The 13,867-nt window shown below is 37.5% G+C and overlaps 2 protein-coding genes across 5 annotated transcripts in view; one reads left to right on the top strand and one right to left on the bottom strand.

Annotated features, from left to right (window-relative positions):
- Positions 1-1,374: 1,374 nt before the first annotated feature.
- LOC130918819 (40S ribosomal protein S27-like) lies at positions 1,375-3,379 on the top strand. Its single transcript, XM_057840914.1, has 4 exons — positions 1,375-1,513; positions 1,874-1,988; positions 2,062-2,172; positions 2,250-3,379. The coding sequence occupies exons 1-4, from the start codon at positions 1,508-1,510 to the stop codon at positions 2,300-2,302; spliced, it is 285 nt and encodes a 94-aa protein (XP_057696897.1). The 5' UTR covers positions 1,375-1,507; the 3' UTR covers positions 2,303-3,379.
- Positions 2,315-13,867, bottom strand: part of tpm4a (tropomyosin 4a) — a 53,626-nt gene continuing 42,073 nt past the window's right edge. For 2 of the 4 annotated variants that reach the window (XM_057840911.1, XM_057840912.1), the window contains 6 exons: positions 12,376-12,493; positions 12,214-12,284; positions 10,811-10,886; positions 10,630-10,692; positions 10,455-10,524; positions 2,315-3,270 (listed from right to left, as the gene is read on the bottom strand). In XM_057840911.1, coding sequence (XP_057696894.1) covers positions 3,188-3,270; positions 10,455-10,524; positions 10,630-10,692; positions 10,811-10,886; positions 12,214-12,284; positions 12,376-12,493 — 481 coding nt within the window. In that variant the 3' untranslated portion in view covers positions 2,315-3,187. Of the gene's footprint in view, positions 3,271-5,371; positions 10,169-10,454; positions 10,525-10,629; positions 10,693-10,810; positions 10,887-12,213; positions 12,285-12,375; positions 12,494-13,867 lie in introns of those variants that run through there. The other 2 variants (XM_057840913.1, XM_057840910.1) reach the window with 2 other exon arrangements.

Genomic DNA, 13,867 nt, shown 5'->3' on the forward strand with positions numbered 1-13,867 from the left:
TTCACTTACCGACATCACCGTCCACAGCAAACTCTTGCCCTAGTTCTCTGACTTGCTGAAGAAACAAGTTCATGTCAGAAAGCCATCAAATTTAACTGAACTGCACCAATTCTGTCAAGAGGAGTGGTCAAAGATTCAACCAGAAGCTTGTGGATGGCTACCAAAAGCGCCTAATTGAAGTGAAAATGGCCATGGGACATGTTATCAAATCAGTTAGCGCTGCTGTATGTATATTTTTGACCCAGCAGATTTGATCACTTTTTTTCTGTTCACCCATAATAAAGTCATAAAAGAACCAAACTTCATGAATGTTTTTTGTGACAAAGAAGTATCTGTTCCAATCACTCTATCAGAGAAAAATCAGAGTTGTAGAAATAACTGGAAACTCAAAAGAGCCATGACATTATGTTCTTCACAAGTGTATGTAAACTTTTGACAACTGTATTTTCATCCTTCTTCTGTACGTTTATCAGTAGTAGACGTCCATTCCAGTTGAACTGGGAGGGTGGCAGCGAATAAACATTTGTTCATTCAATGCAAGCATTGAGTGTAATTTGGGGGCATTTCAGGTCATTTGGTGTTGGTTTTAAGTCACTGTCTGTTGAATTTTGGGCGTGTATGGGTCACTTCTGATTGATTTGAGGGCATTTATGGGTCAACTCCTGTTGATTTGGGGTTACAGAACAGGAAGTGACCCAAGAATCTCCCCCAAATGAACAGGCAGTGACTCAAACTCAACAGGACGTGACCTTTAAATGCCCTAAAATGAACAAAAAGTGACCTGTAAATGCCCCAAAATCGGAAAGACTGGCTGCAAATGCTCTAGACACTATTATATTGTAAGATTTGGTTGTTGGTTCCATAATTTTTTTTTTCTTTTTACATTGACACCTTTTTAAAACCATATATCGATTCTTGGCAGGAGCATACCGATAACCTTTTGGGATACGAAGTATCACGATATATCACCATTTCGATATTTTGTCACACCCCTAATATGAACCCCTACATACAACGTAATTTAAAGTTACACACGTTAAAAAGGTGATGTTGCAAAAATAAATAAAAAAGGAAAAAAAAAAAAGAAAAATCCTTTTTAGAGGGGGAAAACTGTACAAAGAGAAAAAGGTTGTCCCCCCCAAGAAAATAATTGCTATTTTGTCAGGATGAAAATTAAAATGATATATTTACAATGACCAAACCCATTTTGCAGAATTATTCAACATTTAAATCACTGCAGAATCAGATTACATTTTTTGTCTTATAAAATAAGGAATGAAGGTACTGTCAGGTAAGGATGTTCATTGACTGGTTAAACCGGCTGTTCTGTGGTGAGCCAACCCCTCCTGCTCCACTAGCTCCAGTACTTATATCTTAACCGAACCAACAGCAAACTCTTGCTAGAGAAGCACATTAAAACGCTGACGTCCCCTTATAATTTTTGGCTCCTAATTAGCTCATAATTTTCGTGTCAGAGGAGGGGGGGAATTGTGGGATTAGAGGCAAAATGACTGTAAGTAAAGTTTTTACTCACTTATTTAAAAGCAAAGAAATTATTTTAAAAAGAAAAATCTTTTGTATGTACAGTAAGTTTATTCATGAGATGATACAGACTGTCACACAGCTTATCATCAGTAAATTATCAGCAATGATGCTTGGCCAAAGTCAAAGTTCATTTATTGTCCTTGATAGTAAATCAGTCTTATTACCACTCAATGATCAATCATTTTGTGTTGGTTATGAAACTAGGTGTGTCTGTGGCAGTTTGTGGGCACATTCCTGTCTTGATTCCCTTTGGTTAATTAAAACAATGGCATAGATATTTTCCTTAATGTGCCCTATTTTACTTAAGTTTGAGTATTGTGTGTTTTAGAAAAGAAGAATTCGTGACCTAATGTACCCAACCTATGAGGAAGAGAAGGCCAGACACAAGAAAAAGCGCCTGGTGCAGTCTCCTAATAGCTATTTCATGGATGTCAAATGCATGGGTAAGACACCATTGTATCACTGATTCTCTAACTAAAAAAGACATATTCCTATAACTCCCTTTATAAATGGCAGGGTGCTATAAAATCACCACCATCTACAGCCACGCACAGACGGTGGTGCCCTGTGCTGGCTGCGCAATAATCCTTTGCAGGCCCAGTGGTGGGAAATGCAGACTTACTACAGGTGAGCTCTGTTAAATATCAGGAAATTTTCTACTTCGAAATTGTAAGTAACATTAACACGGTCTCTTGTCCATTCAGGATGTGTCTTCAGGAAGAAGACAAATCATTGCGTGGCACCCCCCCAAAAATAAAATGAGTCATCATTTCTGTAAAACATTTATTAAGTGACACGGAGGGCATTTGGTAAATAAAGTACTTCAGAAATATTCTTGATCATAATTGTTAAATGGCCAGGCATGAGATATTTTAAAAAATGGTGTTGACAATTTATTGTGCGTGCTGTGAATTTTCTTTGGTCTTCAAAGTTTCCCTGGCGTTAAGAAGTGATAAAAAAAAATGCAGTACTATACCTAACATTATTCTACTATATACAATAAGGATTTGTGATCATACTTGATTATTGCAATTTAGCGTAAGTGTATTTTTTAACTCATGCAAGGCCATTTGAATGGGAAGTCCATCACGGTCCATGGCATTGAATGATTTAAAAAGCTGGACAAAGCAAGAAAATTTACTTTTAGGAAGTACTTGTAATACTTTTAAATTAATCGGATTGTACCAGGACATAAAAAACCCCAACAAACTCATACTCATTATGACAAACAAGTGAGTGTTGTACTTATGTGGCTGACAAATATCACACAACAGATTGCGTTCACTAGCTGCATTTCACCACCGTGTGGCGCTTAAGACTTGCTGCGATTCAAAGGAGCGGAAAAAAATAAGACTCAACTTTAGTCTGTGGTTGCCACAAGTGTGAGAAGTGGCTGGAAAGCATAACAGAATGTCAATTTGAAAGGTTTCTATTTAAAGTGGTCGAAATAAAATGTAGGGAGGCAATCTGTGCAGTTTAAAAGAACTTTGTTAAACTTCCCTCCTTCAAAACAAAATTCCATCTTAGAAAAACAACAAAAAGAACATCAAGGGATATTGAGTTAATCCCCCCTTACTCAAGGAATGCTTTGGAATAGAGGTGAACATTTATGGAATGTTACATCTCATCCTCGTGTGTGTGTTTATAAGCTGTTTAGTTCCTGCAGGGTCTGATCCAGGACCTGATGCATGTCCAGATTCTCCTCCTTGGCATGTGACAACTTTTCTGCAGAGACAAAGAAAAGCGAGATAATGAAGCCTATTGCGAAATGATTATAAATACAGTCCCTGACAAAAGTCTTGTCACTTATCCATTTTGTTGAAACAATTGCTAATAAACAGACTTTTAATTATTCAATTAGTTTCAGAAATGGCTCATATGAAAGCTAAAACCCTCCCAAATGATGTTGAATGTACAAAAATATATTTGTTTCACTGAAAAAAGATTTATCATTTAATACCGACATAAAGGTCAAATTTTGGCAAGACAAAAGTTTTGTCGCCTACAGAAAGTAGTGTGAAAATTGAACAAAAAATGTACTTCAAATACAAAAATATGTTACATAAAATTAGCGAATTAAAATAGTGCTGCTGTGAGATCCAAATTTAATATTTTGTATGACTTCCATGGGCTTGAAGGACTGCATCCATGCGGTTCGGCAAGGATTCATACAATTTATTGATGAAGTCATGAGGAACATCAAAGAAAGCAGTCTTGCATGCCTGCCAGAGTTCATCAACATTCTTGGGTTTCGTCTTCCATGTTCCATCTTTCATCCTACCCCAGACATGCTCAATGATGTTCATGTCTGGTGACTGGGCTGCAGACAATTAAAAAAAAAACGTGTGGCATTTGCCAAGGCCCACACCCTGTCAAAAGGATGGAGGCTGGAAAAGTGTCAAAAAGTGGATTTTTCAGATGAATCTTCCATTGTATAAGTATAACACCATTTACCATTGAATTACACCACGGTCGCCGCAATTATTGCAGGAGACCTACTGGAGCCCGCATGGATCTGAAATTCACTCAGAAAACAGTGAAGTTTGGTGGTGGCAAAATCATGGTCTGAGGTTACATCCAGTATGGCGGTGTTCGAGAGATCTGCAGGGTGGAAGGCAACATAAATAGTCTGAAATATCAACAAATCTTAGCTGCCTCTTACATTCCTAACCATAAAAAGGGAGAAATTCTGCAACAGGATGGTGCTCCATCGCATACTTCAATATCTACCTCAAAGTTTCTCAAGGCAAAGAAGATCAAGATCCTCCAGGACTGGCCAGCCCAGTCACCAGACATGAACATCATTGAGCATGTCTGGGTAGGATGAAAGAGGGAGCATGGAAGAAGAAACCCAAGAATGTTGATTTCTCCGCCCGTCTGCGTGGCTGTCGCGCGCCCGGTGGGGCTTGCGTGCTGCTGGATGTGGTAGGGCATGCTCGGGTTGGGGGTTCCGGTGCCGGGATTGGCGATGCGGCGGCGTAGGGTTGGTCGCCAACGGGCTTACACTCATAAGAGATTCGCACGATTACTGGGTTCTAGATCACAGAACTGATTTGTGTACACTCTACCCCTTTCAATCACTTAGCTTATAGTCTTATAGACACCCCCACCCCCATTCTCCTCTTTCACCGGCCAATAGGCCCCCACATGGTGTAAACCGGAAATACATCTCGCTGACGATAGCACCAGCATATTAGTAACTAGTTTAGATGTTCAATGTATTTCTTGTTGTTGTTTGTGTATGCGTTTCTTTTCTTTCTTCTCTTGTATTTCTTTTCTTCTGTCCCCCCATAATCCCTTCCTGTTCGCTGCTTTGTCATAATAAAAAGGTATTTTGAATGATCACAATGGGAGTATGTCAGACTCTCAATGTGAAACATTAAAACTGTTCAGAATCCGGGCACTTAGACTTCCATTCTCTGTGTCAAACAGCTGAACAGGACAGGTTTAAAGAAAAAAAAAAAAAAAAAAAAGGAATGTTGATGAACTCTGGGAGGCATGCAAGACTGCTTTCTTTGATGTTCCTGATGACTTCATCAATAAAGTGTATGAATCCTTGCCGAACCGCATGGATGCAGTCCTTCAAGCCCATGGAAGTCATACAAAATATTAAATTTGGATCTCACAGCACCACTATTTTAATTCGCTAATGTTATGTAACATATTTTTGTATTTAAAGTACATTTTTTGTACAATTTTCACACTACTTTCTGTAGGCGACAAAACTTTTGCATTGCCAAAATTTGACCTTTATGTCTTCATTAAATGATAAATCTTTTTTTAGTGAAACAAATATATTTTTGTACATTCAACATCATTTGGGAGGGTCTTAGCTTTCATATGAGCCATTTCTGAAACCAATTGAATAATCTAAAGTCAGGTTATTAGCAATTGTTTCTACAAAATGGATAAGCAACAAGACTTTTGTCAGCGACTGTATATAAGTGTGCTTAATAATCACGCAGTGTGGCTTTTTATCATGACAAACTCTTTTTTCCCCACAGCCTAGACACTAATTTGGTTAAATTTTGCAACATGCAGACAATCCCAACCACAAAGATGTGCTTATCATGCAAACAACAACAGATACCTTTGCTAGCAGAATGTCAGGATATGAAAATAACACTGACCAGCCACAACATTAGGTATAGTGTAATCAGAGGTGGGTAGAGTAGCCAAAAATTTTACTTAATTAAGAGTAGCGTTACTTCAAAATAATATTACTAGAGTAAAAATAAAAGTAATTGTCAAAAAATGTACTGAAGTACAAGTAAAAACGTATTTGGTTAATAGAATACACAAGTAATGAGTAACATTGTGAGTAACTGCTTACATTTTTTAAAAATGGTATTTTTTCTCTCTCATCATAAACTTATCTATATGAACTGTTGTTATGATGATACTGGACAATAACCCATTACATAACCACATTAAACTAACAAAATTAAAAAAAATATATATCATTGAATTCTGGTGAGAGGAAATAAATGACAGAAATGAAGCATTATTTGTCCAAAGAGCATGAGTGTCCTCTAGTGGAGAAAGCAGTTCCTCATTAGAATAGTGAATAATTTCAATTATGAAAATAAAAGATGATATCTCCAGTTTTCCGTGGTCAATCGGTGCAAAATAAAAACAGGGAGAGAGGTTTAAATCCGCGCTTTTGAGTCATGTTGAGCGTGGCACTCTACAGAATTGAAATTTTTGCGGCAAATGGTCACATCTAACTTTTGCAAAGAAGAAAATTGGCAATTCCTTGAATGATAGTCAATTTTTTATACACTATTTCCAGCCATGAATCATAATTTGAAATCAAGGAATGTAACAACTACCAGACAGATTTCAAAGCCTTTTTAAGAGACTTTATCAAGATTAGTAATTTTAAGACTTTTGTAAGATCCTGTGAGACTCCTGTATGATAAAGACTTCTTGATGAAGACTCAAGTGTCTAAATAATGTAAATCACTACAAAATGCTCTTTTTTGATTCAATGTAGTAATCAGTGTTGTTTTCGTCACCGATGACAATAACGAAAATATTTCGTCAACGAACCATTTTTTTCATGACGATGACGTTATGATGACGTGCTGAAAACGTGTTTTGGGAGACAAAAACATAATGAGATGGATGCCAGTTGTCGTCTGACGACACGAGAACGAGATGAAAATTCGTCATAGTTGCCGTCAAATATTCACATTATGTGATATTTTCTTATTGTATGAGTAGTTACAATGCATTTAGCACTGTTTGGTCGTGTCACTCATGTGACGTGCTGGAATGGGCACAGGCTTACTCACCAGTAAAACATAATTGTCATGTGCTGCTTGGTAAGCTTTGCTTTCTTATCTTGGCAAGATATGCCATGTTGCTTTAGCCTTTAAAGGTCGATGCTGAGTGATCGTCACACGCTAAACTAACTTGTAGCGTTAGCATTGCGTTAGCATTTAGTGCAGTGACTGTCTTCTTAAATTCTTGGAAAACATTTTACAAGCAGTTCATGGCGTCCAGGTGAGTTTAATAAATTGCAAATAGTATACTGTTTTCCTGCTGAGTGTGTATTATCATCATGAAAATGGTGATGTCCTTTTAGACTACAGTTATGTGCTCGTCTGTCATGTTCATTCGAAATTGTTGGAAACCTTTTATTCTTTTATTTATTCATGGACTAAAACGTTTGACGTTTAGAGACAAAAAACATTTTGAGAATTGTTGACTAAAACTAGATGAAATTTCTCTGAGTTTTTGTTGACTAAAATGAGACGAAGACGAACACATTTTGAAATGACTAAAATATGACTAAGAGTAATAAGTATTTTCGTCCAAAAGACCAAGACTACAACGAAAATTAAAATGGTTGCCAAAAACAACACTGGTATTAATCCATTTTTTAAAAATTTTATTTCATACTTCAGTCTTGACTGCAAATAGCATTTTGAATTGATTTGTCTCAGTGGTTATTTAATTAGCCCTGTGTTGTTTTCGTCAACAATTACGATAATGAAAATATTTTGTCGACGAACAATTTTACCTGACGATGTCGAGCTTTTAGACTAAAAGATAACGAGACAAATGCCAGTTTTTGTCTGTCGAGACGAAAAAAACAAAGATGTGACAGTTCCTGTCATATGTTCACAATGCGTGACATTTTCATATTGTACGTGGAGTACATCAGCTTGCATCATAGCAGTGTTTGGGTCATGTCACTCATGTGAGATGTGGTGCACCTCTTCCTCACCGGAGTTGAGGATGTGTTTCAAGCTAGGCCGCGCTGCATCTCTGCTTGTTTGGAAACACATGGCAAGATTTGCTTTCTTATCTTGGCAAGAGAGAATATGCAATGTTGCTTTAGTCTTTAAAGGGTCTATGCTGAGTGATCATCACACACTAAATGTAACCCGTCGCGTTAGCATAGCAATCGCGTTAGAATTAGCATCAACTTTAACGTGGCGAGCATCCTATTAAACGCTCGAATAATTTTTTTAAAAAACATACTGTACATTCTGTGGCATCTCGGGGGGTTTAATTGAAATTAATTTACTGCTTCTCTAGCGGAGCGTGTATTACCATCACATAGTTGGCATTGTCCTTGTATATGCTATAATATGTGCTAGTCTGTTTATGTACATTCAAAATTGTTGGAAGCCTTTATTTATTTTTGGACTAAAACGTTTGAATTTTAAAGACGAAAACATTTTGAGTAACAGTTGACTAAAACTAGATGAAGACGAACACATTTTTAAACTAGAAACTGCAATTTCTAGAGAAATTACTCTGGGTCTTTGCTGTGTGGAGATAGAGATCTTAACCCCACCCAGGTTGGTTTGGGGACATTTCGGGGGACGATATCAGGCCACTTCCTGTTGATTTGGGGACATTGTTCTTTGCCATTGAAAATGAATGGGAAAAAATTTGGGCGTCAATGGCATCGAGTTACATATGCGTCCATTTGGGGGACACGTTCTATTGATATCTGTTCATTTCCAGTTGATTTGAGAACATTGTTTCTGGAAAATTTGGATGTCCACGGCCGTCAATGGCATCGACTTACATATGCGTCAATGGAATCCAAGTACGTAAATTGGCTTCAATGCAATGTAAATGCCATTGGAAATGAATAGGAAATTTGGATGTCCATGGCCGTCAATGGCGTGGACTTACATATGCGTAAATGGAATCCAAGTACATTGGCATCAAGAGAATCGACATACAGTACATGGACGTCAATGGCAAGGACGCGCAGAGCCCTCATTTGCAATTGTGTACTTGTGCGTCAATGCAATGCGAATAACATTGGAAATGAATGGGAAATTGGACGTCCATGGCTGTCAATGGCATCGACTTACATATGCGTCAGTGGAATCCAAGTACATTGGCATCAATAGATTCGACATACATGGCTGTCAATGGCATCAATGCAATGTAAATTCCATTGGAATTTCCATTAGAAGTGAATGGGAAATCTGAATTATGCATCTCATTAAAAATGAACGGAAAAGTTTTTGGCAAATTTCCAGGGAACTGTAAATTTTTTCCAAATTCTGTATACAACTTTTATGCCCCTCACCGTCCCGGAATTTTTGCTGTCCAAATTACTTGATTTGGTCAAAATTGTACGACTAAATACATTTTGAAAAAAAAAAAAATTTTTTCCGAAAAATCGGGTGAAAAATCGGCGATTGGGTGAAAAATTGGGTGAAAAATCGGCGATTACAGGCGAATGGAAAATTTTTCGGGGCCGTTCGAAAAATTCCCTGCGTTGGGTGAAAATTCCGGTTGTTTCGATATTCGAACGATGCCGATCGGTCAAACGGTTCCATTCAATAATAAATAAAAAAAAAAAAAAACAGAATAACACTATCTGGGTCTTCTGCAAAGACCCAGATAATGACTAAAATATGACGACGACTTATAGCCTTAGTATTTTCGTCCAAGAGACTTAAGACTAAGCCAAAAATTAACAGGGCTGCCAAAAAGAACACTGCATGATAAGCATGAGATGGGTCATCATTGTAAACTTGACTTTTCTACAAAATATTCTTTAAAATCTAAACGCTTGCTATTGTTTTTCAGCATATAAAAGAATCAGACTGAAATTTGTGAAACTTATGAATCACTGGCAAAAAATGTTTCCAGTAAAACTGCAACCACATAAACCCAAATATGTTTCAAAGAATAAGCTCTCTGACAATTTCAATCAGAAGTACACTTTAATATTGAGGATATGGATTTAGAAAATGCAAGAGTAATCTTGTGACTGTTCAGTGTTCATAAAACCAACAAAATTAGGTCGAAGGGAAAAAATAAACCACTCACACAGTCTCACCTTAGGCAACATATAGTCTTTGTCAACTCGCTTGCACAAGAGTGTAAAACAGTTTGAGTTACATCACTGGTGCTGTTTGACATGAATATGCGAGCATGAATGATGTGGGAAACAAGCTACTACGTAGGAAAGAGAAAGCTTTTAATTGGCGTTTCATGAGATGGACAGAAGGCACGTTGAGAGGATGAATTTGAGCAAGAAAAAGAGCCAAGCGCGTCTACAGAGACGTCATGTCATTGAGGGCATGGTCCAGCTCCTCACTAATGGCCTTGTACTTCAGCTTCTGAGCATACAGCTCATCTGGAGGTCAGGAAGTACAGGCGGGCGTCGTGGAGAGCGAAGCAAAAAAGCAGAGCGGGAGACAGAGGGAGGAAGGAGAAGAGGAGGAAAAACAAAAGTCAGCAAGAAAAACATGAAGGATGGAATGAATGTGTGACTGCTTGTCTTTAGCGCTGCAAGAAAGACTATGAACAGACCACAAACGCGGGAAAAAAAAAAATTAAAAAAAACTATCCTGATTTAGGTCCAAATATAAACAAATAGTTGACTACAATTATTGTCACAAAGAGGTGAAATCAACCAATACCTTCCAGGTCGTCAATGGACTTTTCCAGTTTGGCCACTGTTCTCTCTGCAAACTCTGCACGGGTTTCAGCCTGGTGAAAACAAAGAAATGTATATAATGATATCTTTCGGTGTTACACCCATGAAAAAAAGCAATATGAAAATAAAAACCAGCACAATTATAACATGAAACACACCTCCTTCAGTTTATCAGTAAGAACTTTAATCTCCTCCTCGTACTTGTCCTCCTTTTCTGAGTACTGTTAACACAAATAACACATACATTATTATGAGTATTACCCAACATGGTAGCTAAATGTCGTGATCATATAACTGATGTCTCATAAACACAGAATCTAGCAGGAAATAAATTTTCACCTTCTCTGACTGGGCTTCTAAGGACTTGAGGTTGTTGGTGACATTTTTCAGCTCCTCCTCCAAGTCACTTGCTTTACTGTGGAAATATCCCCAAAGAAAATACGTGAGGGTCATCAACTCATTTGCTACCAAAAACGTATAAATACGTTGTATTTTTAATTGTTTACGTCTTTTACGTTTTTTTTTTTTTTCCACAAGAGACATCTCTAGGTTCTGATGCAACTTCGCTCCAAAGCACAACGCTCAAAATCCATTTTAAAGCAATAAAACTGGCCACTGGAGGGTAGTAGCGCATTTGGTAAGAACTCATATTGGACTATGAAAGGAAGTGAGGAGAGGAGGCATAACCCGATTTAACGGAACGAACGGTCGAGTTGCACGGCCGGGGCGCTGGTGGAAGACGACCGAGCAGAACAATCGGGAGGACGTCCGGGATGCCAGGTGTTGGACGACCGAGCAGAACGATCGGGATCATCAGTGTAGCGGATGATGTTGTTGAGTCTGTGTTGCTCGTTGAGTAGAGTTTGCGTTGCCGTATTCGGCCACTCGTGTCTCTCGTGACTCTCTAGTATCTCGTGACTCAGCCGGAAACGCGCACGGCTGAATTAGTTCCCCTCCGGAACACAACATGCCCAACACAAGTTCCCTAGGTGAATTCTGTTATGAGGTAGTGGTCACTACAAAAGAAAGATTCTAAAAAAATCTATCTTGATGAGACAGGCGGTGATGAGGGAAAAGTTTACCCTGTCTGGCGAGACAGCTGCAGCCACAACAGCGTCATCTCTCAGTTCAATAGCTTAGTTATGTGTAAATAAATTGTTACTTTGCGATCAAAAGCTCTATTTGTCTTGTTGTTTATGTTATTTTGTAGAAGGAAAACATTCAGATGTTTGGGATGTCGCAAAAGCAAAAAATAGCTGTGTTAAAGTCATAGCTTTGTTTGAAATATATGCTTTTACAAAAAGCTCAATTTCTGTTTTTTTTCCATCAGAAATTGGAAAATTGCTCAAACTAAGCTATTTTCTAATGCTGATTTCTAAGAATAGAAAAAGATATGAACTAACTTTTTTTCCTGCTGAAAGAAGAGAATAATCTTTCTTTTGGTGGGTTCCATGTTTATATAGCAATAGAACAGAATTTTCTGTGGGCCTTGCAAAATCAGTCAAAATCCAGTAAAACGGCTGGATGCAAAGGGGGTTGCTCCGGTGAAATTGGCTGGGAGTGAATGAATTAAGTGTAAATGATTTCCATCTAAGTCTTAAAAACTATTGTTATATCTTTATAATTATGTCACTTGACTGTAGTTCCTAAATTCCAACTCCATCGGGTGGTGTATTTTGATACAAATCAGATAAATGTCCTAAAATTTCATTTGGTATAGCATAAAGTTTTAGGGGTTTTACCATTCTGAGAGTTCGGCCCTCTCCTCAGCTCGCTCCAAATCCAACTCCAGGATCACCAGTTTGCGAGCCACCTAAAGGAAAAAAAATCGAGATTTTGATCAATGTGGAAGACTTTAAAAATAAAATGGCAGAAGAGTCAGACTCATTCTTTGAACTTCTGACCTCTTCGTATTTACGGTCAGCCTCCTCCGCAATGTGTTTGGCCTCCTTCAGCTGCATCTCCTGAATCTCCATCTTCTCCTCATCCTTCATTGCTCGGGTTTCGATCACCTTCATGCCTCTGTAGAAGGACAAGTTGAAAAAGCATGAAGGGGGTTTACAAATAGAAGACATTATCAATAGATGATTGATGATTAATTAAGATCAGTTATTTCTCATTACTTTCCCTAGAAGGAGTCCAATTTTACATTCCGTACTACGACTATAAATAGTATAATTATCGATCAAATTGTTATAAGTACAGTACGTTTGTTGGCAATATTTGGCACGGTTCTGCTACAGAAAAACAAAAGTTACTTATGATCATTATTGGGTCTTACCATGTTTTCCGGTGAATAATGATCATATATTGGCTGGGCCTGCGACTCATACTACTCATACTCAGAAGCGACATTTATAATGTTAAAATATAAAATTTTTAGGGCTGTCAAATGATTAAAATTTTTAATCGAGTTAATCACAGCTTAAAAATTAATTAATTGTAATTAATCACAATTCAAACCATCTATAAAATATGCCATATTTTTCTGTCAATTATTGTTGGAATGGAAAGATAGACGGATATAGACATTCAACATACTGTACGTAAGTACTGTATTTGTTTATTATAACAATAAATAAACAAGATAGCATTAACATTATTAACATTCTGTTAAAGCGATCCATGGATAGAAAGACTTGTACTTCTTAAAAGATAAATGTTGGTACAAGTTAGAGAAATTTTATATTAAAACCCCTCTTAATGTTTTCGTTTTAATAAAATTTGTCAAATTTTCTAACAAAAATAAACTAGTAGCTCGCCATTGTTGATGTCAATAATTACACAATGCTCATGGTGCTGAAACCCATAAAATCAGTCACACCCAAGCGCCAGCAGAGGGCGAACAAACACCAAAAAACACAAGTAACAAGCGGACATGACACTCTGCTGTCATTTTAATCTGTTTGAGCAGGGCATGTGCGTTAAATGCGTCAAATATTTTAACGTGATTAATTAAAAAAATTAATGACCGCCCGTTAACGCGTTAATCTTACATCATCCAAAATGTTATTTAACACTGGCTGACAATCAAGTAAACAATACTCACGACCAGATACAAAAGGGCATTTTCGCTTGTGATTAAGAGTGAGTTCTCGTACTACATTATGTTTAAATTAGGGTTGTCTAAATTAGCGAAAAGTACCAAAACTGAAATGATGTATCCTGATACGATATTTGATGGCAAAAGTATCCATAATCAGTTATTTGTTCTTGCATGGGCACAGATCACAAGAAATTTGTTGTGACGGGGTACATTTCATTTTGCACTACTCTTTATAATAAGGGAGCACATTTTTGCATTTTCCTCATTAACTAATTGGCTGCCAATAACGGTGCTAGACATCCAATCCATTGAAGTGGGAGCATTGGTAGCGAAGGACTGCCACCGTCCTA

Source organism: Corythoichthys intestinalis, chromosome 7 (assembly GCF_030265065.1).
Source record: "Corythoichthys intestinalis isolate RoL2023-P3 chromosome 7, ASM3026506v1, whole genome shotgun sequence".
In the NCBI taxonomy this organism is placed as follows: Eukaryota; Metazoa; Chordata; class Actinopteri; order Syngnathiformes; family Syngnathidae; genus Corythoichthys; species Corythoichthys intestinalis.